Here is a 20,789-nt window from a genome sequence, read left to right as displayed (position 1 = left end):
CCCAGAGGCTCTCCGGGGGCTTTGGAGGTTCCCTGAAGCCTCCGGAGGGCAAAAAAAACGGCCCCACCAGCAAACCGAAAGTTTGGGAATGGACTACTGGTTTGTTCGTAGGGTCATTTTTCATCCTCCCGAAGCTTCAGGGAAGCCTCCAGAAGACCCTGAATGCTACGGAGGGCTTAAACCGGCCCTACGAGCAAACCGAAAGTCCGTTCCCGAACTTCCAGTTTGCCGGTATGGCTAATTTTTTGCGCTCCGGAGGCTTCAGGGAAGCTCCTGAAGCCTCCAGAGGGCCTCTGGGTGGGCGGGGGAGGCTGTTTTTGCCCTCCCCAGTCTCTTATGTGGGGACAAGATTGTGAACTTTTAACTGGGTGGAATTCTGATGTCATTTCCAGTATTGGGATTAACACAGATGTGCCTAAGATCTTTGCTTTATTAAATTGGAACTTTAAGGATAGTTTTGCCTTGGTCTCTGATTTAATTCTACATGATACTTGGAACGCTGACACCAACTTTATGACATTTTGAAATGGAAACAATATCTTAGTTGTTTCTCCTTCACATTTGCATCAGTTAAATCTCTGAATGAATTAGTGCCCAGGGTTACTGTAATATTTCGTGAGTAATGTGTGCTGCACAAGCAAGCGGTTTTAAATATTAAACAAAAGGAAAGTTGCCATTGCAGTTGAAACTTTGAGTGGGAGGAACATAGGAGAGGACCAAGCTTATGAGCGATTTGCAGTCAGCCCTGCAATTGCCTAAACCGCTTTACGATTATCTAGTGTGGTGAGTAATGTTTCCCCACCAATCTTTGCTGGATGTAGAATTGAGTATAACTTGGTTCGACTTCACTATGTCCGTAGGCTAAGCTTAAAAATGCAGTTGTTCTCCAGCACATTCAAGCCATAATGATAATGGAGTTCGCATAAAACATTTAACTTCTTTACTGGATTATTTCATTTTCTGTATTTGCACAATATATTTAACCATAAACAAATGCATTCTTGGAGCTAAGGTGCATGATGTGGAGAGCAAGGAAGATAATCTTGACAGAGATAAAATAAATACCACATAAAATATATGGTGTTCATGGGCTTACACAACCATAAGTGAGACATTTGTTAAGTGAGTTTTGCCCCATTTAATGACATTTCTTGTCACAGTTGTTAAGTGAATCACTGCAGTTGTTAAGTTAGTAACCTGGTTGTTAAGTGAATCTGGCTTGCCCATTTACTTGACTTGTCAAAATGTTGCAAAAAGTGATTGTGTGACCTCAGGACACTGTAACCGTCATAAATATGAACCAGTTGTCAAACATCTGAGTCTTGATCACATGACCAAGGGGAATGGTCACTAAATAAACTGTTGTAAGTCTGTAGTCTGTCAGGAATCACTCCTAGTCTCCATCTCATGAGAAATAGCCCCTTTTTGCTCCCAGCCACGTCAAGGGAGAGAGAAATTACCTTGAGGTAGGCTCCGCGATAAGTGCAGCCACATTGCTTCATGGTTACACACTGAGATCCATCAAAGACATAGTCCTCATCACACTGACAGCCTTCAAAGCAGTTCTCTGAACAATGACTTGGACTAGACAAGGCGGCACAGGTGGAATCACAAGTTCTGGTACATGGCTCATACTGGCTGTGGGCCGGACAAGTGAGAGCTGTGCAAAGCAGAAGAAGCAAATAGATTAAAGTCAATGTGGATTGAAGTCCACATCTCCTAAAATTGCCCAAGTGACAAACACTGCACTAAGGAAGTGCTAAGGACTAACAATCACATCTTCCAGGGGAGAAGAGTACAATCTAGAGAGGCATCTTGTCTCCCTGGAGCCAAAAATCAAAATGTGGCCGAGAACCTAACCAAAACAATTAGGCCCACAAACTACTAATCTTCCCTCCTCCTTCATGTTGGGACGAATGACATAACAAAGAACCTGAGTAAAATATTGAGAGATTATAAGCAAGTAGGCAATAAAGTTAAGGATTCTTGGAACAAGTACCCATGTTTTTTCAAAAATAAGACCCAGTCTTAATTTCTTTTGGGCTCCAAAATAAGAACTAGGTCTCATTTTGGGGAAATGACTTGTTTCTTTGTCCATGTACTTGAAGAGTACATGGGAGGCCCACTTCTTCTGCTTCATCGTGGCAGGGCAGGAAGTCTTGCGGCCAGGACACCACAAGCAACCAGATGGAATGGGCAGCTGGGCAGTTGTGCAGATGCTTAAGAAGGCCTTGTTTTGGGGATAGGGCTTATATTGTGCAGACAAGCAAAAACCATGGTAGGGCTTATTTTTGGGATAGGTGTTATTTTTGGGGAAACACAGTAATTGCTGAAACAACTCTGGAATCTCTTTGAATCAGGATGCATCCATGGTTGGTTAAGCACTAGAGGATGTTAGGATTTAAATGGTTGTGAACTGGATAGACTCAGCCATGAATAAGAATAGTAAGGCAAGGCACAGGAAGATAGACGAAGACATTTGAGGCAGAGAGTTGGCTATTTATGGAAAGTAACTTCCTACAAACTTACGGCAGAAGGAAGAGCTTCTCCAGGCTCTAATGTTGGCACCAGATGCCTGGCAAGCAGCTACATAGGCTTGAAGACTGCGACAAAGGGACTCCTGAACCTCATTGGTTGTGCAGGCCTCATTCAAACAGTGTTCAAAATATTCTGCAGGGTCCACCAGTGAATGGCAGCCTATGAATGGACCTGTCTTGGATGGGATCATTCCACAGAAGTTCTCAGCTTCATATTTTGTTTTCTGGGCTTTGTTGCAGACTGGACATCTGTCCCCGCAGCCATCAGAAGAAATTACACCATTCACTGGGACCTTCCAAGAAGCCACAAATTCTTCCACATTTTCAGTGAGTTTTCCATTAGGTAGCATGAAGTCATCCTTCTTATACCCATTGAAGTTGCCAGCTAGGCAACGCATATGACCCATGTAAGTACTGGGCACAGAAACCTGAATATATGAAGAAGTATCATAGAGGACTGTGAGGCCAAAGGTTGTATAGATAATGATGTTGTTCCCTTCTTGGGTGATCCAGAATTTCCCATCAGCTGCATTCATTGGCAGGGTATACAACTGTCCATCCACCTGTACCAACAAAGAATGAAATTGGGGATAAGTTCTGGTTTTACATGCATAGAATTTAATGCATGTTTCACATTGCTTCATAGCAGTAATTAATATTGTTTGTTTTCCTCTTCACAACTCTGGGAAAAGAATAAAATCTAGATTCAATTATGATCTTGCAGTCTGCATTAGCAAATCATCAAAGGTAGAAAGCATGCATTTAACTCCCAAATCCCTCCCCCCAATTTTTAAAAATCTTCTGAGATTAAGACCAAAATGTCACTACTGAATGTGAAACTGAATTTTTCTGCTTGATTGTGCTGCATTAAACCCCTAATAAATTTAATGCACCTGTTTTATTAAAAGAAAACAGGCAGAGATTTCTGCTTCCAGTCATTTGGGCGCCATCCCTGCAATATTTCCATGTTCTCTGAAGTTATACAAAGACCAAATAAAATGTCTGTGTGGGTGTGTAGCCCCTATTCTTCAAAAAGTTTGCTGGCTCTAGGATTCAAAGCCTTTTCCCCAAATATGATAATAAAAACCCATAAAATAAACTTCCTAGTGATAAGCTCTTTCACCTACCATAGCCTGCCACTTTAGTCCCCTCTGAAGGGTGATTGTGGAACCATGAATGAAGACCTTCAGATTCCGGATTAGAATTAAAGGACCATCACCAAGCTTCTCATTCTCTATCCACACAGTGAAGTTCTGGAGCTGAGGATTGTGCTGGCAGACTTGAGCTATGGTGTAAGTACAGGAACCGTAGAGTTCAAAATGCCTTCCATCAAAGGAAATGAAATGAGGTCCCCCCAATACAATGGCCTTTCCATAGCATATGGGGTAGCAGCCTTGAACGCCTTTTACAATCTTGCATTCCTCATTTTCTTCACAAGAGAACTTTTGACATTCTATGGTTGCGTTATCCTTGCAGATGCACTTTTTCTGGCAGGAAGTGGTGGGATAAAACTCTTCTCCCAGTTTGTAGTATCGCCCTTGGTCAAAACAGCCACAGTTTGCATTTGAAACACAATGATCCCCACTGCGGATAGATCCAGAGTCACAAAAACATCCTTCCAGGCATGGAACATCACACTCCTGCGGTGAGATGAGGCTCTTGCATGTTGCTGGACAACCACTGCCACAGAGCTCATAGTGGGTGTTAGGTGGGCAAGACATACCTGAAGAACAGAATAAAGAGAATGTTGCTTATCAAATTATCACAAAGAAGAGGGGGTTAAAGCAGAAGGCAAGATAAGTAAAAATGGATGGAAACTACTTCAACACATCTGGGGGCAAAAAGTTGAGGAAGGCTACTGTGATATAAATGGGGTCTTCATCAAATGACTCTCCCATTTCTATTACTGGATTTAGGCTCTCTTTCATCTCTTATACCAGCTATTTTGTTTTCCTGAAAATAAGACATCCCCGAAAATATTGCAAAACAGCAGCAGTCATGAGGTGACCATACTCACTGCCTCCTGCACCTCAAAAATAATAAGACCTCCCCAAAAATAAGGCCAAGTGCTTATTTCAAGGGGGGGAGTCAAAAGAAAACAAGACCCTGTCTTATTTTGGAGAAAACACGGTAAACTTTGAATGCAGGAGGGAAGACTTACTGCAGAAGGATGGTGATCTCCACTCCTCAACTTGGATGCCGTGAGCTTGACATGCTGTCACGTAGGAGCTGATGGCAATACAGAGGGTCTCATGGTGACCTTGATATGCGCAGGTATCATAGACACAATCATCAAGGTAAGACTGAGGATCAATGGCATCATGGCATTGCCTGAAAGGCCCACTCTTTCTTGTAAGAATCCCACAGTAGGATGGACCTTGGTAGGTTTGTTTATCAGCATCACTGCACACTGGGCAATTTTTGGTGCATCCAGAAGAGCAGCCAGGAATATCTTTCACCTTCCAGCTGTTTGCAAATTGAATTTCATCCTCTGCTTGGGTTCCATCTTTCATGAGAAAGTCATCATTTTGATCTTCATTGGCATTACCACAAAGGCCACAGAGTGCATTGGCATAAGAGTCGGGAACGATGACCCTGGCATAGCTGTACCAGTCAAAGCTGACACGCAGATCAAAGTCTGTGTTGATGAAGCCGTGAACTCCACTCTGATAGATGCTCAGTTTATTTTCATAGGAAAAGGGCAGTTCCACAAAGATGCCATTGACCTGAATTAAAATATAGAAAAAAAATAGTCAAGGCATTAACAATTATTTCAAACTAAAGAGTAGATTTGGTCTTATTAGATTTCAGACTCATCATCTCCCCTATTCCACTCGATGGGCTGTTTGACAAATAAGCAAAGTAAGAATTCTATCACTATTTAATAACAATAAATTTAGACATAGAAAAAAAAAACAAATGCAAAAGATGTAATTTAAATTTAGCCCTAGAAGATGAAACAATATAACAAATAGAATAAGTTGTAAAAATTACACAAAACAATTAAAACGCTAGCTTGATAACTAAAATAATTTCTACTTCTCGTGAAATTCTCTATGCCGAAGAACAAATTCTGTATACATTTCTAAATACTATAGATCATAAATAGATATTTTTATAATTTCAAATAAGTGACTGACATCCTCCCCATTAAACCAATATCCATTTGGGAACTGGATGAAAAACAATAGGGAGGTCTTGCCTTTAATATCTTCACTAAGAAATAAGAAACAAAGTACTCTCTATATATAGTATCACCTCCCTAAACCAGAAGCCAGCAATCTTTTTAGACTGAGTTTTTGGGGTTGTTCCATGAAAACATATGCAAGTTGGCTTTTCTCATGAAAATTCTTGTGTGAGATTAATAAGTCTTGAAAAGGATTTTGTGGGATTCCACCTTGCAGAAGATTATTTTGCTATTCCAGCATTTATATTGGAGGAATTAAATTAAGCATGATAATATTTTGGCCTGTGCAAGTCCCATATATCTGACCCCTAAATCTGCAACTATAATCCCATCCTGGTTTGAATCGTAGCTAAACCTCCATACAAGAACTAAGAAACATTGAGAACTTAACACCTATGAAGCTCTTATGCCTGAGAACCTAAAACTTGCAATGACTCTTTTTTTGTTTATTAATAGGACATTTGAACACCCCCTTGGATTAGTTTACATACCTGGATCTTTTTGGGAAACTCTTGGCTCATACTGATGGTAAAGTTGTAGATTTCCAGGGTCACCACTTTGGTGAAGGACACTGCCTTGTTGCCTCGGTGGTTATTCTCCACGGTGACCAAAAACGGGGTCAGAGAAGGATCCTGGGAGCAGAGCCCAGCCATTTGGTAAATGCAGGTTCCCATGAAATTGTATTTCTTCCCATCGAAGGTTGTATAGTGAGGGTCTCCGGTTCCTATGCAGGTCTTGTAAGTGACAGCATGGCATCCCCGGACACCATTGACCACGCTGCATTTTGTCTTGCCCTTGCAAGAAGACTTTTGGCATACAGCCTTGCCTAATTTAGCATCACACTTGCAATGACTCTGGCAGTCTTCATCTCCCCAGAACTCTTCCCCTGCCTTATAGGTCACGCCTTGGTAAATGCAATTGCAGGTGTCTACCGGAACGCACTTCTCACCGCTGCGGACAAAGCCTTCGTCACAATGGCAGATTTGCGCACAGGTGTTGTTACAGGTGCTGGGAGCACAATGGTCAGAGCAGGTGGCTGGACAGGCATTTCCACAGGCTTCATAGTGGCTGTTCTCAGGGCAGGATATTGGGACTATTTTACAAAACCATGGTTAAAACAAGATTAGTGACTATTAACATGCACTTATTACTGAGAAAACACCCTGCGTGTCTAAAGCAAAACAACAAAAAGATTCACATTGGTTCTGGATAATAGCAATAGCAATAGCAATAGCAGTAGACTTATATACCGCTTCATAGGCCTTTCAGGCCTCTCTAAGCGGTTTACAGAGAGTCAGCATATTGCCCCCAACAATCTGGGTCCTCATTTTACCCACCTCGGAAGGATGGAAGGCTGAGTCAACCCTGAGCCGGTGAGATTTGAACCGCTTACCTGCTGATCTAGCAGTAGCCTGCAGTGCTGCATTTAACCACTGCGCCACCTTGGCTCTTAATAATCAAAAGAGTAGCAGGCTTTCCTTGTGGGATTTTGAAAGAGAAAGTAAAAGAAAGTCCTTTAAAAGCTTTGGGAAGAGAGGAAAGCATCTTTATGCACGAAACTCTGCATTGTGGGAGGAGAGTTGTGTTAGTTTATGAGAGGAAAAAAAATCAGAAGAAACCTATTTTATTAAAAGGCAGAAGCCTTTGTGAGCTGCACACCCTTCATCAGATGCAAAGAGCCACAAAAGCCAACACCTTGTAATAAAATTGGTTGGTTGGATAAGATGCTACTGGACTGCACTTGTTCAGCTTAATTACTGAAAAATGATGAATAAGCTGTGGAAAAGTAATACAGGAATGGGTGGAAGGAAGAAAAATACTTTTACTCTCAATGTTTCTTAACCTTGGCAGTTTGAAGATGTGCGGACTTCAACTCTCAGAATTCCCCAGCAAGCCAAGTCCACACATCTTCAAACCGCCAAAGTTGAGAAACATTGTCTTACCCACATAGCAAGAGGAGAAAAAGTTAGTACTTTCTATTTACTCCCCTATCTCTTATTTGCCAGTTAATAAAACATTATTTACAGAGTACAGGGAACCATGGAAGAAAAAAACAAGCCTAACATGTAATATTTCTTTTTTCTATTCCTAAAATTTTAGACGTATTACTTCACACTTTAAGGTTGGGTGGGTTGGTAGGGAAATAATGAAACCATGGATCATTTGGACTTTGCCTTACGACTTTGTTTCTACCGTTAGATTCTGTTATATTGTTGGATTTGGTTTTTTATTTTATTACTGTTTTGGAAGCAACTCAGTGATTAGAGCAGCATTTAAGTCAAAATAAGCAATTATTCAAATGCAAGAGAAATGCAAATTGATTTCACATTTAATCTTGCATATAAAGATTTGATTTATTGTCAGTTTATTTTTCAATGAAAAATACGGATTTGCAGTCCGAGGAAGTCAAAATTTACTCCCATGTACATTTCATGAGATTTAATCATGGAAAGAGGATCCATACCATACAGGCCAAAGAAATATTGCCCACAATGAATGCATTTTTAAGCAAAATGGGATGACCATATTATCTGCAATCTGCAACAATGTTGATGCTGTTTGGTTTTGGGCTCTGCTGTTTTACAAGGATCTTGCTTGCTTTATATTTCGTGCTGCATCATCTTCCCTTCTGGATCTCAGATTTATATCACTCTTTCCTCTCCCCCCTCTCAGCTTCACTTACTTGCATCTCAGTGCTTTTGCTTAGACGAAATTTCCACTGGCACCCTTAGCCAAGGTTACCCACACCAAAACATGCCCTGGATGTCAAAGAATACAATCTTGCTATTTTCAAAGTACACATTGCATGTTATATTTAATGGAGGGATACACCTTTACATCTTGTAATCTGTCATGCCAAGTTTCTCAGCAAATGGCAATACTAAGATGAACGGATAAAGGAGATGGCGGGAGGTAGAGAAAGTGAAAGAGAGAGAGAGCAAGAGAGTGTTTGTATTACTGTGGGTAATTCTTTTGTTCCTTTTTTCCATAGAGGGAAAATTAAGGAGTTTTTTTAATATGTAAGGATATGAAGTGATTCTTATAGTCTTTGCATTCTCCTCCTGGTTAGCTGCAAATAGAATCTAGATCAACTCGGCTTGATTTCCAAATAGAGAAGTCAGTGGAAGATATAAGGAATTGAAAGTGGCCCCAGTTACATATGAACAATCTGAGTATCCAATAAAGCTTTATACATTTAAATGTATATTCTAATAAGAACCAGCTTTAAAAGACAGAAATTATCATCATCATCATCATCATCATCATCGCCACCATCACCATCAATTTATGAAGATGCTTACCTGAAGAACAAAGAGCAGCAGTGCCGTAGCCATCAGATTTACCACCTCCGAAGACAAAAAGTCCAAATGGAGAGTTTTCGTGTTGCACTAACAGGGCACGATCTGTTATCTCCATGTCTTCTTCAGCCCATGAATATTCGGTGTAAGGGATCTTTGTCCACCGCATCGTCCTGCGTTCCATTGTGATCCTACCAGATTCTGAGGATTTCGCTATAATCATGGCATGATTTGTGAAGTTCTTCATTCCATAAATGCGGTATGAATTGCAATAGCATGTTATGGCAGGGATGTTCATGAGGAAAGGGTCATAAGAATCGTCTCCTCTTTTGGCACCAGTGGAAAAAAAACCGACTTGGATTCTAGCATCAGCAGAGATAAAAAGTGGTTGAGAGGCCGGGATCTCAAGTTGAACGACTTCTCCAGCCACCAGAGTACGAGATTCTTTCTTGGAGCTTGATTGATATTTGAGTAAAGTGTTCTCTGCAGAAACAATATACGCAATATCAAATTTTGTCTGGAAAGAAAGAGGAGGGACAATAAAGGTGGTTCCCCAGCTCTGAACTGGCAGAAGCTGCTCAACAACATGATCACAGGCTGTGAACTTGGAAACACACTTATGTCCACTCAAGACAGCCACAGGTTTGGTCGACTCAATCCTGGTGCCTGATAAATCTTCTGTGCTTTGCAGCTGAATTGCTTCAAAGGCCTTGAGGTCAGTCATCAAGATGGACCCAGGACTATAAACCTTACTTTTGTATGTCACAGTGCCTTTCAGGTGGATTGTCACTTTTGTGAGAACTTCATGGGCTACGATAGCGAATTCTTTTATGCCATTTCCTGTGGGGGTGACCACATAATATAACTGTCCCAGCTGGTGGATGGGATAGGTGATTGTTCCCTCACTTGTAAAAGGCAAGTAATTGTAGGAGATGACAGAAATGTCTTGGTCAGCTTCGATCAGCACCACCTTATTAAATTTGTCACTTCCCACCATTGTTAAGGACTGTGGTAATTGAATGGAAATGACTTCTCCTTCATTGATGGTTTTGTGTAGTATTGTATTGCTTGTTGACACCGTAATATTTGTCACAAAATTATATCCAGAGATGTACAGCTCAAGCTTTTGAGTAGCTTGCCCAGGATTGTGATTTTGCATAAAGGCAGTAACAAAACTCTTTCCCCGGGAACTTAAATGACATGTTCCTGAAAAAAAAGAAGGACTCTTAGGAGAGGATAGATCTCATCATACCTTAAATTAGAATACTTCACCATCTTTATTCTTGTTTCTGGTTATCAGAAAGTCAAGAATAAAGCGAGGTACATAAGAGCCATTGGCAACTTCAGATATGTAACCCCTAGGTGAAAATGGTACCGTTTTATCACACCATCATCCGCTTCTCCCCCTTCTACATTTAAAAAAATATATCAATCACATCGACTTTGGTGACAGTGCAACACCTCCCTCTATGCCCATGTGACCTTCAGACAGGACAAAATGTCACACTATGGCCCCTGACCATCTTTTACTCATTGGTATCATTGGTTTAAGACAATATGCACATTTCACCTTTTCCCCTTGGTTTGGATTGTCTTCCATGTGGATAAATATCCTGTGAATCGTATTTTGAGATAACTCTGAAGTATTAAGAACCCCTTTCAGCCACCGTTCTGAAATAGCTGACTGAGGAATTCTGGGAGTTGAAGTCCACACTTTCTTGGGCTATAGTTCTCAAGCTACAATTATCTTTCCCCAAGGATACTTAGCCAGTGAACATAAAGGAATGAATACTTACCCTTAACACAGGTCAGGACTTCTTCTTGAAGGCGGCAGGTTTCATCAGCGGCACAAGAGTGGGCCTCACATAGGAGCCCTTTACCGGGGACACAAGTACATTTTTCCTGGCAGGTATTCAGCAGAACAGTCTCATGGGGCTGGTAGGAAGAAACAGAGATTTTCGGAATTACAATATAGATATATATTGACTTTGGGATATAAACTTTATTTAATTATATTATTTATTTGAATTTATTGAATGGCATGGTGGCCTAGAGGTAGAGTTCTTGCCTCACAGTCAGGAGGCTCTGAGTTCAATTCTATGTAGCAGCCGATATTCCTCCCTTATTTTCTTATTATTATTTTCTTTGAGTTCTTTTAGCTTTTAAAAAGGTGACGTTTTTGCGAAATGTCATAACAGAAAAAAAATGTGTCTGATTTTCTAATTTCCCAATAAATTCCTTTAGATGCTGTCAATTTAGAAGAAATATTCAGGGAAATAATCACCAGTAGGTACGTATATGAAGAAAATAATACTTTAGATACTTCTTCAGAATTTGACATAACCATTTCTGGTTTTAAGCTACTCGGAATGCTTTAAAACCTCAGCCACATAACATAATACTGAAAATACTTCTTTTGTGAAAGAACAAACTGAACTTGTGAACAGACTGTTTTTTTTAGTTCATCACTAACAAAAATCAGAAAATTGAGCATGAAAAACCATAGGTTTCCACATACATGCACATATATCTCTTGTGTTGGATGAAGGTAGCCTGCATGTAGTCCTCGACTTAAAACCATTTGCTTAGTGATTATTCAAATATACAACAGCATTAGAAGAAAAAGGGACTCCCAACCTGTTTTCAAACTTATGACTGTTGCAGCATATTCATAATTGCGGCATCCCCATGGTCACATGATCAAAATTTGTGCCCTTAGCAACTGGTGTAAAAGAAGCATTCTCCCTTGATTATCATTTGTAACCTTCCCAGCTGGCAGCTGACAAAGAAAGTCAATGGGGGAAGCCAAATTTTCCTAGTGATACCATGCTTCACTTAACCAATGTGGCGAAACAGGTTGCAAAATAGGCACAAGTCCCATAACAACTGTCATCACTGAGCAGGAGAAATTGTGTTTGTAAGGTGAAGACTATCTATATATTTGCTAACCTCATAGTCGTGTCCATCTTGGGAACAGCCACAGGTTTCCACAGAAACACAGGAAAGGCCATCAAAGAAGAAACCGGCATCGCACTGGCATCCTTTTGCACAGGTGTCCGGGCATGGATCAGGGTTATTGATCTTGGCACAACTAGTGGGGCACAGGTTGGAACAGACCCGGTAGTGGCTATTGACTGGGCAGCTTGGAACTACATTGGAAAAAAAATATATTGATACGGTACATATTAGTTGACATTTCTTGGGTGTTACTCAAGGCAGAGGAAAATGGAATGAAGTGGACGTAGCTACCCATTGAATGTACTGCTCAGATGCTCCGTAGGATTCCCTTTAAGGATCTGAGACACATTTTATATTTTTATTACGAAGGGTTTTTTTACACTGAGATTTCAATATCAGTTTTCAATGTCAGCAGACATGAGCTTTGTCCAGCCTTAGGAGCAGCTCTGGACCTATGAGCTGAGCTGGCTTTGAAAGCTGAGTTGATTTATGGTTGGAAACAACCTCACACTTTCCAATCAGTCATTCCAGTTATCAGCAAGAAACCCCACATAGTGTAATGTACTTCCTATGAATGGCAAGAGGAGAGTCTTTAGTGATTTATCTCATGCACTTTTTTAGTAGACTGAAAGTTAAAGAATTTTCATTACTTCAGGATCTGGGGGGAATGGGATCAGAGTATTCATGTGAAGCAAGGATCCCTGCATTCTCACAATAGCCAGAAGGAGTGGAATGGGTGAGAGGGATCTTTGAGAAGAGAAACTTGCAGGCGGAATTATAGATCCCAAAGTGATCCCTGATAAAGATGAACAACCTGTGTGTCCATTCAATTCTAATAACAACGTAAACAGCTTCATCAATTTATGAGGATACTTACCTGAAGAACAAAGAGCAGCAGTGCCGTAGCCATCAGCTTTACCACCTCCGAAGACGAAAAGTCCAAATGGAGAGTTTTCGTGTTCCACTGGCAGGGCACGATCTGTTATCTCCACATCTTCTTCAGCCCATGAATATTTGGTCCCTGGGATCTGTGACCACCGGATCGTCCTGCCTTCCACTATGATTCTACCAGATTCTGAGGATTTGGCTATAATCATGGCATGATTAGTAAAGTTTTTCATTCCATAAATGTGGTATGAATTGCAATAGCATGTTATGGCAGGGATGTTCATGAGGAAAGGGTCATAGGAATTGTCTCCTCTTTTGGCACCAGTGAAAAAAAACACGACTTGGATTCTAGCATCAGCAGAGATAAAAAGTGGTTGAGAGGCCGGGATCTCAAGTTGAACCACTTCTCCAGCCACCAGGGGACGAGATCCTTTCCTGGAGCTGGATTGATATTTGAGTAAAGTGTTCTCTGCAGAAACAATATACGCAATATCAAATTTTGTCTGGAAAGAAAGAGGAGGGACGATGAAGGTGGTTCCCCAGCTCTGAACTGGCAGGAGCTGCTCAACAACATGATCACAGGCTGTGAACTTGGAAACACAGGTATGTCCACTCAAGACAGCCACAGGTTTGGTCGATTCAATCCTGGTGCCTGATAAATCTTCTGTGCTTTGCAACTGAATTGCTTCAAAGGCCTCGAGGTCAGTCATCAAGATGGACCCAGGACCATAAACCTTGCTTTTGTATGTCACAGTGCCTTTCAGGTGGATTGTCACTTTTGTGAGAACCTCATGGGCTATGATAGCAAATTCTTTTGTCCCATTACTTATGGGGGTGACCACATAATATAACTGTCCCAGCTGGTGGATGGGATAGGTGATTGTTCCCTCACTTGTAAAAGGCAAGTAATTGTAGGAGATGACAGAAATGTCTTGGTCAGCTTCGATCAGCACCACCTTATTAAATTTGTCACTTCCCACCATTGCTAAGGACAGTGGTAATTGAATGGAAATGACTTCTCCTTCATTGATGGTTTTGTGTAGTATTGTATTGCTTGTTGACACTGTAATATTTGTCACAAAATTATATCCAGAGATGTACAACTCAAGCTTTTGAGTAGCTTGCCCAGGATTGTGATTTTGCATGAAGGCAGTAACAAAACTCTTTCCCCGGGAACTTAAATGACAAGTTCCTGAAAAAAAAAAAAAGAAGGTCTTGTAGGAGTGGATTGATCTACTTTTGTATTAAATTAGGATACTTTCCTCCTTGGATTTGACTCTGTTAAACTTACCATTTCTATGTGGCCACCTCAGATGACCGACTGATCCTAACAACTTGAGGATGATAGATAAAGACTGATCATAAAGATTCGGCTTAAGTAAAGCTTAATCATAATTACCACATGAGCATAGCCTATTTTGGGAAACTGGTATAATAAAAACGGTTTGCTTTTGCAGAACAATTGATCAAGTCTTCCTCCCATCCACTGCTCTAAAGCATCCTGGTGGTTCTTTAAAGGAGCAAGTATTATTTTAAAAAAATACATTTTTGGTCTGAATGGACTGCATAGTTGGACAGCAGTTTTTCTGAGTTCTCACAAGGAAGAAGTAAACTTCAAATCGCTCTTCACAGTGCTGTGCTTTCTAAATGGATCAACAAATTTAAACCTGGATTATTAGTTTTTTTTTAATGAAATTTTGAATTGAAAATGAGAGCCACTCGATATAAAATTTGTAATCCATTCTGTTTGCGTGTGTCCGTGTGTTCACACGCACGCACGCACGCACGTGTATGTATGTATGTATGTATGTATGTATGTATGTATGTATGTATGTGTGGGATGCAGGGGTTCAGTGGCTAATACACTGAGCTTGTCAATCAGAACGGTCATCAGTTTGGCAGTTTGAATCCCTAGTGCCGCGTAACAGAGTGAGCTCCCATTACTTGTCCCAGCTTCTGCAACCTAGCAGTTCGAAAGCAGATAAAAATGCAAGTAAAAAAATAGGAACCACCTTGAGGGGAAGGTAATAGAGTTCTGTGCACCTTCAGCATTTAGTCATGCAGGCCACATGACCATGGAGAGACATCTTTTGACAGTGCTTTGAAACAGAGATGAGCACCGCCCCCTAGAGTCAGGAACAACTAGAACATATGTCCAAGGGGAACTGTTACTATGTATGTATGTATGTATGTATGTATGTATGTATGTATGTATGTATGTATGTATGTAATTAAAAGCCTTAACTAAAAGCATTTTATTTAGGAAACCAGGACTGTCCAAATTATTTGCTACATTGTAAAAATGTACTTTTGTTTTTTACTATTCCCAAACTTCAATTAAAAAGTAAGCTGTTGAAACTTGGAAAAGCTCTGAAATGTATATTTACCAATACCCATTCTGACATTTTTCCTTGCAAATGTTTTTTTTTACTTTTATTCAGAATATAATTCTTTTTTAAAATCCTTATGTTTACATGTTATTGGATGACTAATTTTTCATGATATAACTGCCATTAAGGCCAAAATCGAAAAATCCTCTGATGATGCCAAATGCAGACTTTGCAAAGAAGCTGATGAAACTGTTGATCACATACTCAGCTGCTGTAAAAAAATCGCGCAGACTGATTATAAATTGCGGCACAATTCAGTAGCACAAATGATCCATTGGAATTTGTGCAAAAATTATAATATTAAAACAGCAACAAACTGGTGGGAACATCAGCCTGAAAAAGTCACCGAAAATCAGATGGTCAAGATCTTGTGGGATTTCCGTATACAAACCGACAAAATACTGGCGCATAATACACCAGACATCACATTGGTTGAGAAAAACAAGGTCACAATCATAGACATCGCAATACCAGGTGATAGCAGGGTCGCCGAGAAGGAACATGAAAAAATCGCAAGATACCAGGACTTAAAAATCTAAATTCAACGACTATGGCACAAACCAGCAGTGGTAATTCCAGTGGTAATTGGCACACAGGGTGCTATTCCAAAAGCACTGGAATTACATTTAAAACAGTTAAAAATTGACAAAATCACCATCAGTCAAATGCAAAAAGCCGCACTGCTTGGATCTGCACGCATATTACGAAAATACGTTACGACGTCCTAGGCCCCTGGGTGGGGCCCGACTAGTAACCAATGCCAAATCCGGCGAAACAACTGGCCGCTGTGATACAATTGTACAACAACAACAACAACAATAATAATAATAATAATAATCCTAAATTATGAATTAAATGGTCTTCCTGTCTCGGTATTTAATTGAGGTGCATCACACTGAGGCACCAACCCAGAGCCAACATTGGGCCATCAATAGCAATAGCAATAGCAGTTAGACTTATATACTGCTTCATAGGGCTTTCAGCCCTCTCTAAGCGTTTTACAGAGTCAGCATATCGCCCCCAACAACAATCCGGGTCCTCATTTTACCCACCTCGGAAGGATGGAAGGCTGAGCTGAGCTGGTGAGATTTGAACAGCCGAACTGCAGAACTGCAGTCAGCTGAAGTAGCCTGCAGTGCTGCATTTAACCACTGCGCCACCTCGGCTCAAAAAGAACCACAGCAAATAGTTTCCCAATAGATAAGAAGGGGTTGTAATTTTTCCTGATCAAGTGCATTTAAATGCTTGAGGACTTATGGCAAACCTGTCAAAAAATTGAAAAATGTCGAACTTGACACTGCAGTGTCAAAATGCCTCCCTCAAACAACAGAGACAATTTCCCACCCCACCCCGACCCCCATCTAGGCTATCCTACTGGGAGGCAGGGCCGAGGCTGGGCCTGAAGTAGAGATCTGGGCCTCAACTTCAATTCTAGTGTCTATGGAGATTCTCAATTATCCAGGTCATGGTTGTCCCAAATGTGTGTTCCAAAGGCAACTGGATTTAATTTTTTTCCTTGAAAACATTTCACTTCTCATCCAAGAAGCTTCTTCCGTTCTTCTGAACGTGGCGGAATAGAAAGATTTATGGTGTTTGTAGTTATCTGGATGTTACATTTTCAAGGAGAAAAAAAAACCCCAAGAATGTTGGCTTTTTAAAAGCACCTTTGGCTCTAGTACCCCTCAAAAAAGGCTGCCTTAGGGAACAGCGCAATTTTCCACGCTGCTTAGGGCTCCCCAGGAGCTTACCTGAGGGGAAAGGTGAGCACATTGTTTACCTTTAGGTGGTGTTTTCTCTCTTTGGAGAGGCCTCTGCGGCCTAACAGAACCTGCTCCAGGACTCACCAGGCCTTCATTCTCAAAGTGGCTTTGGCGAAGGCTCTGCAGCCTTCAAAACCACGCAAAAGCACACCCCGTGCAGAGACTCTCCATTCACCCTCCATTCTCACTTCCACAGCCTCTAAAACCCCTGCGACAAAGGGGCACGCTTGGAGGTTGCGAACTGGCGTGTCACCCAAAATGTCACTATGTGTCACTTTTGACACGTGTGGGAAGCCCCCCTCCTAGAAGAATGAAATATTTTGGGAAGTATTAAAAAAAGGCAGAATATTTCATTTCCCTAAATGAGAAATAGAGAAATATGTTCTTAAAAGTGCTGGCTTCCTTGGTTTTTTTCCATCTTGTTTAACAAACACAATTAATCGTAGATCCTGCCTTCCTTGGGGTTTTAGTCCTGTCTTGAATGGATTACCAAATCTGCATTTTTAAAAAGGTGGCCTCCTCAGTTTTGGGGGTGGGTGGGTGGGAAGACTGAGTCTCCTTTCTGGCTTTTAAGAGGACGTTTCTCTATTTCTCATTTAGGGAAGTATAATATTCTGCCTTTTTTAATACTTCCCAAAATATTTCATTCTTCTAAGAGGGGGGCTTCCCCCATCAGATGTTCACCATCACTGTGCTAGAGGGATAGTAACTTTAAAACGATCTTGAGGAGAAATAGTTCCAAGCTCAGCATTCCCTCCATGGGTGGGCAAATACAGAGACACCCCAAAATTCCTTCCATGCATTTGAAATAACAGAAATATACATCAAACAGTCCAGTTTACTCACCACAGATTTGGGCCAAACCTGCCAAAAGGAGCAGAAGTCTTCTCAGTGCCATACCTACAAAAGGAGAAGAGATTAAGGATTTTTTTCTCTCTCTGCACCGACACATCCTGCACCTCCAGATCCACTGGGGAAACAAAGCCCAGCTGTCACCATGCAGACATCATTAATGTAACTGGCATGAAATTTTAAAGGTGAAACGATGATAATTAGTTTGTGTGCATAGCAAAACCGCCTTGCAGCCTGACGCTGGGACACCCATGGAAGATCAGAGAAAATCAAAGTGGTCATTAAGAAATGGCACAAATTTGATAGCAGATCAATAATCAGTCAGTGATATTTAAAGCCACCCCAAAAATATTCTTTATTTTTTGAATATTTGGTTCAATATGATGACACTGGTATCAATGGGAGGGCAACACAAGGGAGGCTAGAAGTTTCTGGAAGGGAAAAGGGTTACATATAGTGTGTTATTAGGGGCCCCCTTGAGGGTGTTAGGCAAATCAACCCAGAGATTAAAAAGCCCGCCAAAAGTTAAGGTAGCTGGTGAGGTAAATTTAACCAGCCAATCAGAAATGCCGATGTAATATATGAATTGCATACAATGCCTGTTGTGAGGAGATTTGGTGCGCTTGTTTTAAGGCATTAGTTCTGAGCAGAAATAATTTTTTTGAAATGTTCCTGCCCATCTTTGCGTGATTATTTGGTATAATTCACACTAGATGAAATACATGACCCAACTTTGGTCAGAGCCAATAAATATATGAAAATGCCTCAGTGTTGCAGCCTATAGTTAAGGGACTAGTCCTTGTGAGGCTTTTGAGAGAAACTGAATAAGTTTGGGTGAAGTAAGGGAAAGTAAACATATCTCTCAAATGGTCATTTTTAAAGTGACAGTATAAGCAATTATGATATTAGCAATAATTGTCGAGAGGGATCTTGGAGTCATAGCAGACAATCACTTAAATATGAGCACATAGTGTGCTGCAGTTGCCAAAAATGCCAACATGACTTCAGCAACAGTGGTCAACACCTGAAATTCTCTACCTGACTCCATTGTTACATTATCTAACCCCCACAGCTTCAACCTTAAACTGTCTAGTGTGGACCTCACCCCATTCCTAAGAGGTCAGTAAAAGGAGGCGTACATAAGTGCATCATTGCGCCTACCGTCCCTGTCCTACCGTCCTCATTTACTTGCACTCATTCCTTCTTCGTGCCCATGTTTATACTTATACCTGTTATCTAGTACATGTTCAACAAATTTAAAAAATAAAAAAGCCAACCCAGTCCTAGGCTGCATGAACAGAGAGATAGAAAATCTTTCAGAATGTGCACATTCTTTTGGGGGAAAAAATATCTCAGATTATTGTCAGATTTCCAGGGAATTTATCTGCTACAGAGTTTTCCCCAGCTTGGCACCTGTAATCTATCATGGGATAGAAATCCCATCCATTAGGGGAATTTTGGAAGAGGTGCTCCCAGAAGAAGAGCCTGTATTACATAATCTTCAGGAGATAACAGGATGACAGAGTTGGAAGGGACCTTGGAGGTCTTCCAGTCCAACCCCCTGCTCGAGCAGGAGACCCTACCCCCATGATGGCGAACCTATTGCCAATGTGCCACAGGTGACATGCAGAATCCTCTGCAGGCACGCCAGTGGTCACCCCAGTCCAGCTCCACCATGCATAACTTTGGGTCTCTGGGGCGCATGCGCTGTGGGCACTCACATTGCATTTTTGGGCCTCGCGTGGCCCCCTGTGCCCCATTTTGGCCCTGGAAGGACTCCTGCACCAACCTGGAAGCCAAAAATGGGCAAGGGAGCACAGGGGGTCATGCGGGGGTGGTGGAGCATGGGGGGGAGGTCACACTGCATTAACAAAAAGGTTAGCCAGCCCTGCCCTATACCATTCCAGACAAGCGGCTGTCCAGTCTTTTCTTAAAACCGTTGAAGCCCCCACAACTTCTGAAGGCAAGCAATCCCACGGATTAATTTTTTCTAACCGTCAGGAAATTCCATCCTTCCGAAGTCAGTAAAACGAGGACCCAAACTGCTTAGAGGGGGCTGTAAAGCACTGCGAAGCGGCATATAAGTCCGAGCGCTATTGCTATTTAGGCAATACCTACAAGGACTCCACCTTCCCATATTTATTTCGCAAAACGTTAGAGCCTCTATCCCAGTGCCACCTTTGCAGGCTTAATATATAGGTGGGAATCTAAAACTCAATCAAATATGGGAGTGACCAGTTGAGTCATTGTTGTTTCTGGAGGGAGGCTACCAGTGGTTTTTGCGTCAATACAAATTCTCAGGAACACAAAAGTGTTTGGATTGTTTAAAATGATATTTAATTCACCTCATCAAAGTATTGAGGTTGGGATGCAAGCTAAGTTTTCTATAGTCCCCCCCCCCCCCGCTCAGTAGAATTAAAGGAATCCTCTCTCTTTTTAAAAAAAAAATCTCCAGCCTACATCACCTTATTTGGTGGAATTTCCCATGCTCTTTCATAAATTGTGTTCTCTGATATGTTTACAGAAAGTTAACCTTTTTGGAAAATTTCCCTGCAGAGTTCTTTGACAGTATAATTGGATGGATGTTTTTCATTGATGTAACTCTGAGATCAAGGAAGTACAGTCCCACATAAGAAGTTATAGGGCTGGAGTTTACATAAACAACGGTGGTGGGATTCAAAATTGTTCACCAGTTCTGTGGGCCTGGCACAGTGGGCAAGGCATGGTGTGGGGGGGCATGGTATGGCTCAGTGGGCACGGTTCGGTGGGCGTGTCTCAGTGGGCGTGGCAGCAGAAGGATATTGTAAAATCCCCATTGCCTCCCAATCAACTGGGACTCAGGAGGAAGAGAATAGATGGGGTTTGGCCAGTCAGAGGTGGTATTTACCGGTTCTCCGAACTACTCAAAATTTCCACTA

The 20,789-nt window shown here is 41.3% G+C and overlaps 2 protein-coding genes across 2 annotated transcripts in view; both read right to left on the bottom strand.

The window, feature by feature from the left end:
• The window catches only part of LOC148043052 (IgGFc-binding protein-like), a gene marked incomplete at its 3' end in the record, with an annotated part of 91,027 nt that extends 73,095 nt beyond the window's left edge, over nt 1-17,932 (bottom strand). Inside the window, exons 1-4 of the mRNA XM_087728017.1 lie at nt 17,866-17,932; nt 12,859-14,061; nt 11,973-12,172; nt 10,820-10,958 (exon numbers count right to left, since the gene is read on the bottom strand). Of these exons, the coding sequence (XP_087584143.1) occupies nt 10,820-10,958; nt 11,973-12,172; nt 12,859-14,061; nt 17,866-17,917 (1,594 nt within the window). The remainder of the gene's footprint in view (nt 1-10,819; nt 10,959-11,972; nt 12,173-12,858; nt 14,062-17,865) is intronic.
• On the bottom strand, nt 2,422-10,623 carry LOC148043053 (IgGFc-binding protein-like). Its single transcript, XM_087727916.1, has 6 exons — nt 10,554-10,623; nt 9,027-10,229; nt 6,216-6,817; nt 4,699-5,263; nt 3,665-4,260; nt 2,422-3,100 (listed from the first exon to the last, which is right to left on the bottom strand). The coding sequence occupies exons 1-6, from the start codon at nt 10,621-10,623 to the stop codon at nt 2,501-2,503; spliced, it is 3,636 nt and encodes a 1,211-aa protein (XP_087584042.1). The 3' UTR covers nt 2,422-2,500.
• Nucleotides 17,933-20,789: the final 2,857 nt, after the last annotated feature.

This window comes from Thamnophis sirtalis, unplaced genomic scaffold, assembly GCF_051295495.1.
Source record: "Thamnophis sirtalis isolate CommonGarterSnake01/CBP01778 unplaced genomic scaffold, rThaSir2_p1.2 scaffold_13, whole genome shotgun sequence".
Classification (NCBI taxonomy): domain Eukaryota; kingdom Metazoa; phylum Chordata; class Lepidosauria; order Squamata; family Natricidae; genus Thamnophis; species Thamnophis sirtalis.
The sequence above is the reverse complement of the archived record's forward strand: the minus strand, read 5'-3'. Positions and strand labels throughout refer to the sequence as shown.

Excerpts from the sequence above, each read along its gene's own strand:
- LOC148043053 (XM_087727916.1), bottom strand. The coding sequence starts at position 10,623 with ATGGAAGACAATCCAAACCAAGGGGAAAAGGTGAAATGTGCATATTGT. Across the intron at positions 6,818-9,026 it reads TGCTGCTCTTTGTTCTTCAG|TCCCAATATCCTGCCCTGAG; the intron begins GTAAGCATCTTC and ends TTTGTAAAATAG. Across the intron at positions 3,101-3,664 it reads GACTAAAGTGGCAGGCTATG|GTGGATGGACAGTTGTATAC; the intron begins GTAGGTGAAAGA and ends TTGTTGGTACAG.